Consider the following 13960-nt stretch of genomic DNA (forward strand, 5'->3'; position numbering starts at 1 on the left):
TTCACAGATATTAGCTCATCTCCCTCAAGAATCTACAACACCTCCTTGCACTCCTTTGATTCTGTCTATATTTTTAAACAAACATAATATCACACTATAGTGACAGTTGCACATTCTATTTTTTCTGCTTGATATGTCATAAGCATTTTCTCACCTCATTAAATATTCTTCAAAGCATTCTTTGTTCTTACCATCTCTTCAGGGTATGAGTGTACCAACGTTAATTAAGTCACTCCCCTCTCTTACTTGTTTTGAGCTTAAAGTAGCGTTTTACCTTCTTAGGTCACATCTATGGGCATGTTTCGGCCCCTCCATTCAGGGCCTACAGGGAAAGTTCCGGGAAGGTAGAAGGCAGGATCACCTGTGGTTAAGTGCTCCTAAAGTTACATTGACCCTATACCATTTCCTAGCTATGTGACCTTAACACCTCTGGGCTTCACTTTCCCCTTCCAAACAGAGGGGTAATAACTATATCTACCTTGCAGAGTTATTAGAGGCATCATTGAGTTAACTCGAGTTAAACACAGAGTGCCTGACAAATTTTAGGGTATATAGACACAAGCCAGGCCACAGTATCCTCATCTCCCTGTGAGTCCTGGAGCACTGTACATCATATCAACTCTTGTCCCAGACCTCCAACCAACAGCATCTTGACTTCCCTCCCACCAGTCTGTTCTCCCTGAACCTACTGGTGACCCCAGCTCTGCAGCCAGCCACAATCCTGTGGCCATGACACCTCCTCTTACTGCATGAGTCCAAGCACGTCCATCCCATCTCAAGGCCTCAGTTTCCTCATCTGCAATATGGCGGGGGGGTTGGATTAGGAGGTCTACGAGGGATCACCCGCCTCTGAGATTCTAGACTCTTCCCTCTTCTTGCAAAGGCCCTTTGGTTTCAATAGTACAAAGTACAGCCAGAGCTTTAAACAACTAACCAAAGCAAAAAGAATTGGACAACACTTTATTTACCATAAAGTCTAGGTACCAAGACTTGTGCTCAGCATCCTGGAGTGTGTCAAATACTAGCATAGTGTCTGTTTACATGTGTGTGAAAATCTGGGTGAAGAGCTGGAGTTTCTCATCTCAGGCCCCGTACAGTGTTTGTCCTGAGTCTAAATGAGAACCCGCCACCCCCCACCCCACCCGCATCCCCGAGCAGGCGCTACAGCTGAGCTCCCACCTAGCCCCAAGCCCCTGCTCTTCCAGCTGCCATCAGGCCAAAGAGCAATGAGGGGCACTGCTCAGAGGGGCCTGAGGGTAATGAGGGTCTGAGGGCTGCACAGGGATGGAGGTGATACCAGAGAAGACACAGTTCTCACCGCGGCCAGGTTCAAGTCCAGCACTTGCTTAAACATAACTTTGCACCTGGTCCTTCCCTCATTCTTTCCACCTGCCTTTTGTGCATCACATGAATGCTCTCAGAAGTCCACCCACCATGGCCCTGGGAGAAGGGGGGAGGCAGGGAGTTATTGGGGAATAGCCTGGAGAGCTGACCCTTCGCAATCTCCCCAAGGTCATGGTATGGCTAAGGGTACTCAGCATGTAGAAATCCCAGGGGGGACTGCTCCAGGCTTGTCCCCAACTCCAACCCACAGGTTCAGTTCTTTGGCACTGAAAAGAACAGAAAGAATTTACTTCTGGGCTCCTGCCTGGCCCCTCCCCACCCAGGCTTGGACTCTGGACCAGCCCCAGCGAGGGCAAGGTTTCAGAGACTGCAGGGCTCTGTGGCCCTGGGAATCACATAGCAGAAGGGAGAGCCCCTCCCCACTCCCAGCACTTAAACCTCTCACACCAGTTCTCAGTTTCTAGGACTTCAGCCCCTAGGGTGCCTGGGCCATGATCCCACTAGGAGAAGGAGGAGCAGATCGTGGTGTTTCAGGTCCCAAGAAAGGCTGTGTGACCTTAGACAAGTCATATGGCTTCTCTGAGCCTGTCTCCTTCCCACTCCTGAAAAATAGACTGACAATCTGGATTCTGCAGGATGACCATGAGGTTGAAATAAGAAAGGAGCGGTGACAGGACCTGGCAGAGTGGTGGGCACACAGTGACGGCTTCCTTTCCCTGGTGAAATCCTGGTTCAGCTGGTCAGCCAATAAAGGCAGCTTCCAGTGGCAACAGAGGAGATGCCCATGTGCTGAGGTTGCTTCCTGAGTCCAAGGAAGGGGCAGCCCAGCTCTGAGCCGGGTTAGAAGTGGACTTGAGCAGAGGAGAGCAGGGGGAAGGCCAGAGGGGGTGGGGCCCTTGCCGACCTGTTGCTGAGGAAGCAGGCTTTATGCTCCCTGCCCTGCAGAAAGCCCAGCCCCAGAGCAGCTGAGTGGCTGTGGGTTGAGGACACCAGCTTCCCCCTGGTGGGGTGCTCCAGCCCGAGGGACTGTAGAGGGGGAGGTTGGGCAGGGGGGCTGGGCAGGAGGGTGCTGAGCTTGGAGGAAGACCTCAGCAGGCCGGATCCAGTGGGCGAGGCAGATTGGACAGGGCTAGGGGACGGCTGGCCAGAGGATGCAGTGACAGGGGCGGGACCAAGGGACAGTGAGGGCAGAGGGGACAAGAGGAGGCCAAGGGAACCATGAGGCTGTGGATCTGGAGAGAGCTGCAGAGCCATCGGAGAGGAGACCGGGGTCCGGAACGGGCCTGGCTGTTCCTGGCAGCCATGTGGTCCAGGGCGCACGGGGCCTGGGGGCCACTCAGCCTGGCCCCAGCGGCCAGGGGGCACTGGAGCCAAGCAGGAGGCATAGTCCATGGGGCACAGGCGCTCATGCACGTGCAGGGTCCGACTCCACCACGCCAGCTCAGCCTGAAGGGCCTGGATCTCCTTCCGCAGGGTGTGGTTGCGTTTCTCCAGTGACTCATGCTGCTGGGGGGAGAAGTAGATGGGTGGGGAGGGTTATGTCAGCCAGAATCAGGGGCCCAGCAAGAGCCCTATTTCCCAATCCCCCAGGGTCCTTGATTTAGGAGGAAGGATACCACCGCCGTCTGAATGCCCTTTGGCTACTCTCTGGCCAGCCTTTCGTAACACCAGCAAGTCCCCCCAACTCAACCTCCTGCTAGGGCTCAGATCTGGCTGCTCTCCATCCCTGCTGCCAGGTCCCTGAGCTAGTCAGCCTGGGATCTCCACTCACCTGGGAGCTCCACTAGCCTCCTAACTGGTGTGCCCCCCAAACCACCCAGATCTCTTGGCCCAGAGGAGACATTCGGTGATTGTATCGTTAATCGAACATTAAAGCCCTTTAAAGTCTCTAATGACTCCCTGTGCATGGTGGCCCCAGTTCACACCTCCAGTTTTATCTCTCCGACTTCTCTTGATTCTCCTACTTCATGTTCCCCATATGGACTCTGCTTCCTTGCCACATTTCCGTTCTCCCCTGCCTGGACACTTCCAGCACCCCCATCCTCGGGCTAATCCTGACATGTCCTTCTTGTGACAACTTAGATGTCCTCTGTCCTGGACACCTCTAGGCGGCTTAGTGCCACTGCCAGACCTCCCCAGTGCCCAGAACTTTCCCACTGAGACACCGTGGCCGGAGTCCAGGGTCATGTTTTACAGGTTGGCAGCACAGGTGTGTTCTGTTCCGCGTTTAGGTTCTGTTCTGCTGAACCCTGGGTTCTGAGAACCCAGTGGGACAGTAATCGACGTGCAGTTCTAAACAACCATTTATGATGACAACAATGGTGGAAAACGCAGAAGGAACTTTATTTCCACAGCTCATCAGGCTCAGTGACTTCCTTTGGCCCCCTCCCCCACCTACCCCCCTTTATGGACACTTTTTAAAAGAAGAAGCTGCAAGGGTGTTTTGCGTTAAAATGTTGCTTAAGCCATGGACTCAAAGTTCTAACAGGCCTCAAAGCCACCCGCAGCCCCACTCCCAAGTTGGTTTCTGCCGTGGAATGTGGAAAGACATTTTAAAAACATGTCATTAGGTCACCCTTCACCTAAATTCTCCAAAGGCTTCAATTCACCTCCAGAAACTGAGTCACTCGCTCCTCACTCATCCGTTCACTCATTCATTCATTCGCCACCTTCAGGCTGCTCAAATGTCACCTCCTCCAGGACGGCTTCCCTAGTTAGGTTTCTATCACCCCACATGCCCCAGTCCCTTCCCTCTTCCCTGCTTTAATTTTTCCCAAAGCACATATCAACCATCTGATATCCCAAATACCTCATGGGTCATTTATTTGTCCAGCTCCCCCATGAAAATATGAGCCCTGGGGAGGGTGAGCTGGGCTTTTGTCTGCTGTAGTCACAGCTGTATCTCCAATGCTTAGAATTGTGCTTGCCACACAGGAGATACTTAATAGGCATTTCTGGAAGGAAGGAATAAACGAATGCATGAAGTCTCTACCGCTGCCACGGAGGCGCCATCCTGGGCATCAGTCCTCATTCTCGTGCATTCTACAGGGTGCTACTCTCTTATGGCCATGCCAGCCCTATTTCACTTGCCTGAAATGCCTTTTCTTACCTTCATCCATTTGGAAAACTCCTATTCATCCTTGAAAACCAGTTCAGGCTTCATCTCTAAATCACCTTGACCCAACTACCTGTGTGTTGCTCCCACCTATGTGTTCCCAAAGCACTTTACCCTGACTCTATCATTCGCTCCACAGGGAATTATTGAGTCCCTTCTAGTTGTCAGGCACTGGTCCAGGTGATGGGGAAACAGCAGGGAACAGAATAGTGCCCTGCCCTCAGGGTGCTTACAGTCTGGTGAGGAAGACAAGCAATGATCAACATCTAAATATGTGATAGAAGGTCAGTACTAACCAGAAAAACAAAGCAGAGTAATAGGAGAGGTCTCTTTAGATCAGATGTTTAGAAAGACCACCTCCTTCTGAGGAGGTGACATTTGAACCAACAACCAGAAAGAAGTGAGGATCTAGCTAGGCTGCTGTCTGAAGGTAGACGGAGCAGCCAGGGGGAGCCCCTGAGGCTGGATGTGCTTGGCCAGTGAAGGAACAGAGAGAACAGGGTGTAGGATGTTAGGAGAGGACGGTGGACAGGTGGGGGCAGGGTTACAGAGAGTGTAGGGCCTTTGGGTGTGGAGGGCTCTGAATTTTACTCATTGCTATAAGGACTAACATGTATGCAGCCCTCCCAAAAGCCAGGTCCTGAACCCAGCCTAATCGTCCCCCTGGGATGGAACTGGTGGTGTCCTTTCTCTCTGCACAGAGGTAGAAGGGAAACTCCAAGGTCAGGTTACCATCCAAGGTCAGGTTACTATGCAAGGTGAAGAGGCAAGTGTGAATGGAGCCCTCCCCCTTCCCACCGGGCTCCTTTGCCTTCTTTAGTCTCCACAAGGGTCCTGCCAGTGGGCAGGGATTATTGTCCCCGTTTTCGGATGAGGACAGTGAAGCTCAGTGAGGGAAGTGACTTGCAGCTAATGAGTGCCACAGCTGGGACTCTAAAGCCAGCCCATCTTAACCCTGAACCGGTTTCTCACAGCGTGCTCTTGGCCACCCCCATTAGAACCTGTCCACCAGAGTGCAGCACCTCCTGAGGTGGGTCCTGGGTGGGGAGGGGCCAGGAGCTGCATTTTAACCGGTGCCTCCGCTGGTCACTGAGCCGGGTTTTCCCTGTTTGCCTCCCTCCTTGTCTCCTCCCCCTAAATTGGGGGTGCCTTGAGGGTAGGCCCGGGCTGAGGATGCACTGTCAAGTCCCTGGAGCCCAGCGTGTGTCTGGCACACGGTTTCCACTCAACACCCAGGAATTTCCAAATCTCAGTTGCAAAGCCCTTCCCTCCTCCCAAACTCAGGCCCCCTGGCACATACGGCCGTGCAGGGGGAACTGCTCATAGGCGGGACAGAGAAGAGGTGGCCGGGCCAGGTAAGCGACATCAGGAATGGGAAGGGAGGCATCCCCCACCTGGTGCAGGGCATCTGCCTTGTTCGTGTGCTTCTGCCGGCTTCTCTGGGCAGCTGCACGGTTATTCTGTTTCTTCTTCAGCTGCCTCTGATGTTCCTCAGGGTCCTGTAGGGAGAGAGGCCAAAGGCTCAGGGGTCCTGGCAGGGGCTGGCTAGCTGTAAAGCCATACCCTTCTTAAATCAAGTCCCCGAGGGTCCCCTTTCTCCTCGAAGCCCTCTCTGGTTCCCTCGGTGTCCACACACCCCATCGCAGACACAGCACTCCTCGGTGGATTGCCAGCCTCACCCACGTGTCCTGCTCACAGCTCACGATGGGGCAGCACAAGCGAGGATTCAAACCCAGACAGGACCGACTTCACACCCACCGTCTCCTTATCAGCCGTGTTGCTCTGGGCAGGTCACTCACTTCTGTGTGCCCAGCTACCTGAGCCGTACAGTGGAGGCACCAGCGCCTTCCTCACAGGACATAAAGCAGGCAGGGGTTAATAAAAGTCAGCCGCTGTTGTTCTGATCGCTATTACTTCCACGGTCAAGGTGTTGATTTCTCTAGCCATGAGCTCTGTCTGTAAGGGCAGGGCGGGGGTTCTGATTTCACTCCATATTCCCATGCCCAGCTCAGGCCCAAAGCTGATATTCACTTACACAACAAATATTTCTTGTGCACCTACTATGTGCCACACACTGAGCTAGGGGGACACAGCAGCAAACAAAAGAGGCAAAACTTCCTGCCCTCAAGTTGCTCGCATTCTAGGGGGACAGCAGCCTAGAATGGGTGAATCGAGTCCCTTCTAATAGAAGACTGGACTCAAAGGTTGACAGCTGTGACCCTCCTCCTACACTGGGGTTCATGAAACTTAGATGAAATGTTTAACCCAAATGCCCAGGGCTCTGGAAGGTCAGACAAGAGGGAACACTGGAGACCCCACAGCCCAACCCGCCCTCCCACAGGTCACTCTGGGAGGTGTGTTCTGAGTGTGGGGACCTCAGGCAAGACCCTGGCCTCCCTGGTGGATGACTCTGTGCTCCTAGGTTCATGGCCATAGCAGGCCCCTTCCCGGTGATGTGGGGACTGAGAGACTGGAGCCTGGGGGAAAGACCTGCAGAGAGAGAAGTGGGTGGGCCTCTGGTACCAGGGTCCTGGGAGAGAGGCAAGGTTCCAAGGGAACCATGACCAGAGAACTTGGGGAGGAAAGAGAAGGCTCCTGTAATGGCAGTGAGCAAACAGGTAGGTTAGGAGAGAGCAGTATTCAGAGGCAAAGTTCTAAACTGGAGGCTGGATCTGCAATGTGAGAGCAGGAAAGCCCTCGATCCGATCCCCTGAAGAAACTGAGGCCCAGAGAGAGGGTGTGTGAGCCCTCGGCCACACAGCCCATGTGAACAGAGCTGGCACCGGGCACCCTGGGGCATAGTCCCCTTCTCATCCCCTGAACCTGGCCCCCTGTACTCACCATCCTGGTCAGCAGCCCATCGCCCCCGCAGAGGTGCATAGTGGGGCAGGAGAAGAGAGGCCCACACGCGGTTCAGGGCGTCCCTCCGCCGCTGTGACCTCCCAGTACCCTCTGGGAACCCAAGGAAGTGGCAGCTCTTTAAATCCCCCGTGACCACTCCACCCACAACAAGCCAAGTTTCAGTTTCTCCTAAAGCCACCGGCTGCTCAGAATCCCAGGCTTGGGTTGGCTCACGTGGCTGGAATTTCCTAACACGAACTGGCCTTCCGGTTGGGCTCCTTCTCTGGAAGGAGGACGGTGGAGGGTGGCGAGAGGAGGGAGCCTGGATGCCGGGTGTGGGGAGGGGTGTTCTGGGAGAGGGAGGGCAGGCTGCCATGGACAGAGCCAAGAGGAAGCCAGTGGGGGACCGAGGGCTCACATGGGATACGGGAGAACCCCTGGGCTCTACAGTTGCAGGACCCCAGGTTCACGGTCCACCTCTGGTTTGCTGGAGCTGTGCAGCTTTGAGAAGGTGATTTACCCTCTCTGAGCCTTAGTTTCCTCATCTGTAAAGGGAGATGATACAGACATCCACTCACAGGCTTGATGTAGGAACTAAGCAAGATAATACAACCGCCCCCAAACCCTGTGAGACTAAAGTTGAGGCGTGTCTACAAAAATAAGCAACGGCCCTTAAATAGGAGAACAGATGGCTAATGACTGTGTTTTCATACAACAGACCACGCAGCAGTAGAGAGAGTGACGTCTAGCAATTAAGAGCACAGCTTCCAAGCTATGTGACTCGGGTACATAATTTCACCTTTCTGTGCCTCTGTTTCTAAATCTGTAAAGTGGGGATAAAAATAATTTTATCGGGAAGGTTAAATGAGTTAAGGCAGGTAAGGCACCTAAAAGCATGCCTGTGTAGAATGAGGGCTCAACAAATATTCACAATTATGATACGGTGGAAGATTCAAAGCTGCACTTATCATCATGCCTAAAAGTTCATAACATCCAATTGTATGAAAATGACAAGTGGCAACAAGATCTGAACAAAAATAATTTCTGTAATGTTGAATAATATGGATATGTAATTATGTGAGAAAAGTATAAAAATATGCATGAGAATGAGACACACAAAATTCAGAGAGTGGTGGCCTGGCGGGGGTGGAGGTAGAGATGGACTGAAGGGGACACACAGCAATTTCGGTTGTGTCAGGGATGTTTTGTTGCTTCAACTGTGGGAACACAATTGTCTGTGATAATATTATTAACTACACTTTGGGGTATACCTGAATGTTTCATAATAAAAACTTCTGTTAAAGACCTAACAAAACCTGAAGCCCCAAGCAAACCTGTATGGTTGTTGTGTCTCTAAGAGAGACCATGCTTAGAAGGGACAACAGTTCAGGGGACGGTGGAGCCATTAATCCCTCTGCAAGAACAACACAGCAACTGATGTACAGTGAAGAGTCCTGTGCCCTGCTGACTAGAGCATCTGGGGGTTGTGCCTGAGTCCTGAGGACTCAAGGCTGATGGTGTGGGCTCACCGGAATGGCAAATACTGTGGATTTGATCTTCTGATAGGAAATGGTGTCCTGGAGTACTGTGTTTAGGAGTTCACAGCTGCCTCTGAGCTTATTAGAAAAGAACACTGCAACTGATTAGCAATGTCTGCCATGACACGATTGATTAGTGATGTCTGTCATGAGCAGGGCATGAAGAGTAATAGTCTCCTGCTATGCTATGAAGTGGGTATGAAACCAGTTTGGGCTTTAGAGTCAGACTTGACTCTTACACCTGGCACTCTACTCACCAGGTCTATCACCTGGAGCCTCAGTGTCCTTGTATGTATGCTGTAGATGACCAAGAAATTATACCTATTTATAAAGTTGATTTGAAGACGGAAAAGAATGAGATGAGGGCTTCCCTGGTGGCACAGTGGTTGAGAGTCTGCCTGCCAATGCAGGGGACACGGGTTCGAGCCCTGGTCTGGGAGGATCCCGCATGCCGCAGAGCGGCTGGGCCCGTGAGCCACAATTGCTGAGCCTGCGCATCTGAAGCCTGTGCTCCGAAACAAGAGAGGCCGCGATGGTGAGAGGCCCACGCACCGCGATGAAGAGTGGCCCCTGCTCGCCGCAACTCGAGAAAGCCCTCGCACAGAAACGAAGACCCAACACAGCCAAAAATAAATAAATAAATAAATAAATTTTTAAAAAAAAGAATGAGATGAGAAGAGAGCTCTTTGCATATTGGCTAGGATCCATTGCCACTCCTGAGATTTATGGGTACACAGGATTAATTATGCAGCCTCATAATTTAAAACGCCTGGGTGGGTGGGGCTGGGCATGACAGCTGGGCCTGGCCCTCCTTGCTTGTGAGGGGCATGGGAGAGGAGCCTCCCTGAGTTATTTTTGTTTCCCAGAAACCAGGAGGGCTGAGGCATCTTGCCTGAGGAGGGCACCTGAGGGGCTCATTAAGCCATGAGCTCCTCAGGGAAGGATCCGGGGGAGCCATGCATGATGTAACCGAGAAAAAACATCTGGAGGCAGGTGGGGTGGGGGGAGGCTAGGGCCCAAGTATCCCCACTCTAAGCCCCCAGCCCCAGACCTGGACCACCAGTCTTCCCCTCTCAAGACCCTGGCTTCAGGTGGAGAGGAGACAGTCAGCAAGTATGCCTGTGGCCCCTCTCAGAGGCCCACAGCCCTGGAGGAAGATGGAAGAAGGCAGCGTTTATGGCTTGATCTCCCTGAGGAGTGGCAGGGAGGGAGGGACACAGAGTGGGTAGTGTTTAACCATGAATGGCCACGCAAGGCTGGCAGAGCAGGCTTCAGGGCCAACCAGTCCAACCTCTCACTTAGAAGGTGAGGAGCTAATGCCCAGAGAGGCAAGGTCACCTGGCGGAAGGGGGCAGAGCTGGTGGGAGGACACACTTCTCTCCTCCAAGCCCTCAGTCTTCCTCCACACCCAGCATGGAAGGGCCTGGTCCATCAGTCCCAAGCCTGCTGCCCCCCGTGGGTGGAGGCTCAGAGGCCTCCGCAAACCAGAGCTGCAGCGTGAGCTCCTGGGCAGCCGGATCGTTGCCCATCTTACTCTCTGAAGCACTCCCAGCGCCTCAGACACTGCCACCACATAATAGGCGTTCCATTAATGAATACATGAGTGAAAGTCCAGCAGGCAGCTTGCCATCCAGGAACCCCAGAAGCTTCCTGGATGAGTAAAAAACTTCTGCTTTACTCATTCCCACAGGAACTTTCCTAGGTTCCTGGGGGACTCTCCCTAACCATCCTCCTCATTTTACCAGTGGGGAAACTGAGGCACCGGGAGGTGACAGTCACACAGCTGGTTTGGGAGAGGCCAGGATGCATTGATACCCTGTCCCAATTCCTTCCCACGCCTCCTGGGGTTGGAGAGATGCCTGCGGCTTCAGCTGCCCAGGGATGAGGACCCCTCTCTCTAGGTCTCCCACCATGAGCACCCCTCATTTGAGGCCTGGCCTCCTCAGGGCACCTCGAGGGAGCTTCGGATGATGGAGAGCAGAGAAAGAGGCCAGGTGACTGCTGGTGGGGCTGAGGCTGGCTGTCAACTTCCTGCCCACAACCATGGATGGGTCTGCGTGGAAGCTAAGCCTCAGCTGGGAGGGGTTCACAACCAGATGGGGTGTAGGACGCATGCCCAGCACATTGACTTGCAGGGCAGGGCAGGAGGGTGACAGCCTGCCTCTGTGAGGGCATCTGTGGTGGCCAGGGGGCACTTCCTGTTGGGGAGATCAGAAAAGGCTTTGCAGAGAAAGAGCTCTTTGGGAAGGACATTGAAGAATGGGTGGAGGGGCTTGATCCCAGGGCCTGGAACTTGATCTTGAGCAAGTCATTTAACGAACCTCTTTATGCCTCACTGTAATAATATAAGTATTTAATGAAGTAATATATGTAAAGGGCTTAGAACAGTGCTTGGCACACAGTAAGTCCCATAAACATCTGTTAAACTTTTAACAAATGCACTTAATAAATGACTGATGAATTTTTTGCTCACATACAGCAGGCTTGTATTTTATTATTATTATTCTAAGAAAAAACGGCAGAGTGCAAGAACAGGGATGAGATTTTTTTTCTAATGAAATACATTTAATGAAAAGAGGGTTAATGACTGTGTCCATATGTAAGAAGCAGCACTTAATATTTGATGAAATCTGCTAAAAATTTCTCATGCTTTCAAAGGAGTCTCAATAAGAGATGGGAAATTAGTTATCTCTGGATCCTTAGCTTCATAAATGATCTAACTAAGCTTAAGTTACTGACAAGTCTCGAGTATAACAGCTTCAGGTACGGCTAGATCATGATGCCCAAGCAATGTCATCAGGAGTCATTGTCTCACCCTATCTGCTCTCCCCCCGCTGGATACATTCTCAGGCAGGTCTGGCTCAAGGTGGTAAGCTGGCCACCTGAAACACCAGCTTAGCTGCCCCAGGAGGGTGCATCCCTCCATCCCCTGCCACTTTCCCAATACTTCCAACAAAGGTCCCAGACCTGGCTCTGCTTGGTCTGGCTTGAGTCCTGTGGCTATTCCTGACATCACTCACTGTGGCCAGGAGATAATGTGAAATAGTTAAAGCTGGGGTCCCATAGGGACTAGGGGTGAGGGAGGGGAAACTTCCAGAGGGTACTCGGGTGCTGTTGGCAGGAGAAGAGGGAACGAATGCTGGGCTGACACCACCACCTTGGTTCAGATTCAGATGTGAGGAAGCTGCTACTCAGCGGTACATCCCTTGGCCAGGTCACATCCCCAGGTGGGATGGACTCAATCCCCACGTGTCTCTGACAAAAAGCCCAGCCCTCTCTCTGTTTATTGTTTCACAGGGACCCATAAGTGAGAAAGGAAAGGCTTGCTAAGGGGACGACTCCAGATGAACTGAATGCTGAGCAAGGACTGGGGCAGCGACGTCGTGGGGACAACCCAGGGCGTAGAGAGGAAAGGACTGACTCTCACTTCAGCACAGCACCTTGACCTTGGGGGCTCTCATTAAAGCTGGAATCTGCCAATAGCTGGGCCTCCCAGGAACTGGGTGACTTCACGGGGGCTCTATGATGCCATCACCGCCCAGTCCTAGGTGGGAGCTGGCGCACGTTCCCACCCCCCAGTCCTGCTGGGCCCCCTGCTGCCTCCAAAGCCTTGTGCTTCTGATTCTCTGCTACTCCGTGAACGTACACATCTTTCTGGGAAGCTGACTTAAACTTCTGGAAGAGGGCAGGGACTATAAATTATAAACAACTGAGCACTGAAGAGTCAGCGAGCCTCCCAGGGTTTCGCAGGATGTGGCAGTAGTGACCACAGCACGTGGATTTTCCCCGGTTGTCCAAGTCCCAAACAGGCTTGAGTTCAAATCCCTGCTCTGCCTCTTTTTTTTTTTTTTTAGAAATAGGTCATTTCAAATTTCCTTTTTATTTATTTATTTATTTATTATTTTTGGCTGTGCTGGGTCTTCGTTTCTGTGCTAGGGCCTCCCTCAGTTGCGGCAAGCGGGGGCCACTCTTCATCGCGGTGCGCGGGCCTCTCACTATCGCGGCCTCTCTTGTTGCGGAGCACAGGCTCCAGACGCGCAGGCTCAGTAGTTGTGGCTCATGGGCCCAGCTGCTCCGCGGCATGTGGGATCCTCCCAGACCAGGGCTCGAACCCGTGTCCCCTGCATTGGCAGGCAGATTCTCAACCACTGCGCCACCAGGGAAGCCTGTTGCTCTGCCTCTTTTAACCATGTGACCTTGGACAGGGCCCTTGGTTTCTCTGGGCCTCAGTTTCCTTGTCTGTATAATAGGCTGTCATGATAACTGAAACCATGCACGGAAAGCAGTCACCAGGGAGCTCCTTCTTGTCCCAGTGTCCCCGGCTGTACCTCCCTTGCGATGTCACATTCCCACTGTCCACTTTGGATGGTGGAGAAGTCCACGCTGGGCACCCTGCTGAGATCCTGGACACTGGAGAGAAAGGACAATCACCCCGGCCCTGGAGGGAGCCTTTCCACTCCTCAGACAGCTCTCTCCCTTCTTAGCTTCTGTGTCGGTTCCCACAAGAGCTCTGAGAGACAGGAAGGCCTCACTCAGAGGCTGGTTTGGGCAAGTGGCCAGCCAGGGTCACGAGCAAGAGCCTGGAGGGCTGGGGGTGGGATGGGGCATAAAGCCCAACCCTGTGTGGCCAGTGACTCACAGCACAGACAAGAGAGGGCTTGCCTTGGCTGATCCAGCCCAGGACTTGTACCAAGGGTGCTAAGAGCTTTGGCAAGGTGGATTGGCAGTCGGTCTGGTCAGAAGATTCTAGAGATTGTCGTCCAGTCTCCTCGCTTTATAGCTGGGGAAACAGGCTCAGTGAGAGGCGGGTACTTGGCCCAGGGCGGGGAGGAGGCAGAGCCAGGCAGGTGGGGTTCTGCTGCAGCTCGGGTATGCTCTTCCCATCTTACTCCTCGCCGATGCAGCTAACGTCTCCCAGCTCTGGAGTGGAAATAACAGGGACACAGGGCACCCTCAGAAGAGCGGGGAGCATTCGCACCTGTGGCAGAAACCTGCCATGGGTCAGAGGGGGCGGGACTGCTGACCTTCACTGAAGCACCATTGAGGACGGGGCCTCCCACGGGTCGTGGGCCAGGGTTTCTGAAGCCGGGAGGGGGCCCCAGCCAGAAGGCAGCTAGGAAGT

General features: G+C 53.1%; 1 protein-coding gene across 2 annotated transcripts; it reads right to left on the reverse strand.

Moving 5' to 3' along the window:
* Window positions 1-1143: 1143 nt before the first annotated feature.
* Window positions 1144-7569, reverse strand: BATF2 (basic leucine zipper ATF-like transcription factor 2). Of its 2 annotated transcripts, none has more exons than XM_061203614.1 (3): window positions 7301-7569; window positions 5854-5958; window positions 1144-2847 (listed from the first exon to the last, which is right to left on the reverse strand). In XM_061203614.1, exons 1-3 carry the CDS (start codon window positions 7337-7339, stop codon window positions 2185-2187), a joined length of 807 nt encoding a protein of 268 aa, XP_061059597.1. In that variant the 5' UTR covers window positions 7340-7569; the 3' UTR covers window positions 1144-2184. The 2 variants fall into 2 exon arrangements, with proteins under 2 accessions (XP_061059597.1, XP_061059596.1); XM_061203613.1 differs by having other exon boundaries at window positions 1144-2850.
* Window positions 7570-13960: the final 6391 nt, after the last annotated feature.

Source organism: Eubalaena glacialis, chromosome 10 (assembly GCF_028564815.1).
Source record: "Eubalaena glacialis isolate mEubGla1 chromosome 10, mEubGla1.1.hap2.+ XY, whole genome shotgun sequence".
NCBI lineage: Eukaryota > Metazoa > Chordata > Mammalia > Artiodactyla > Balaenidae > Eubalaena > Eubalaena glacialis.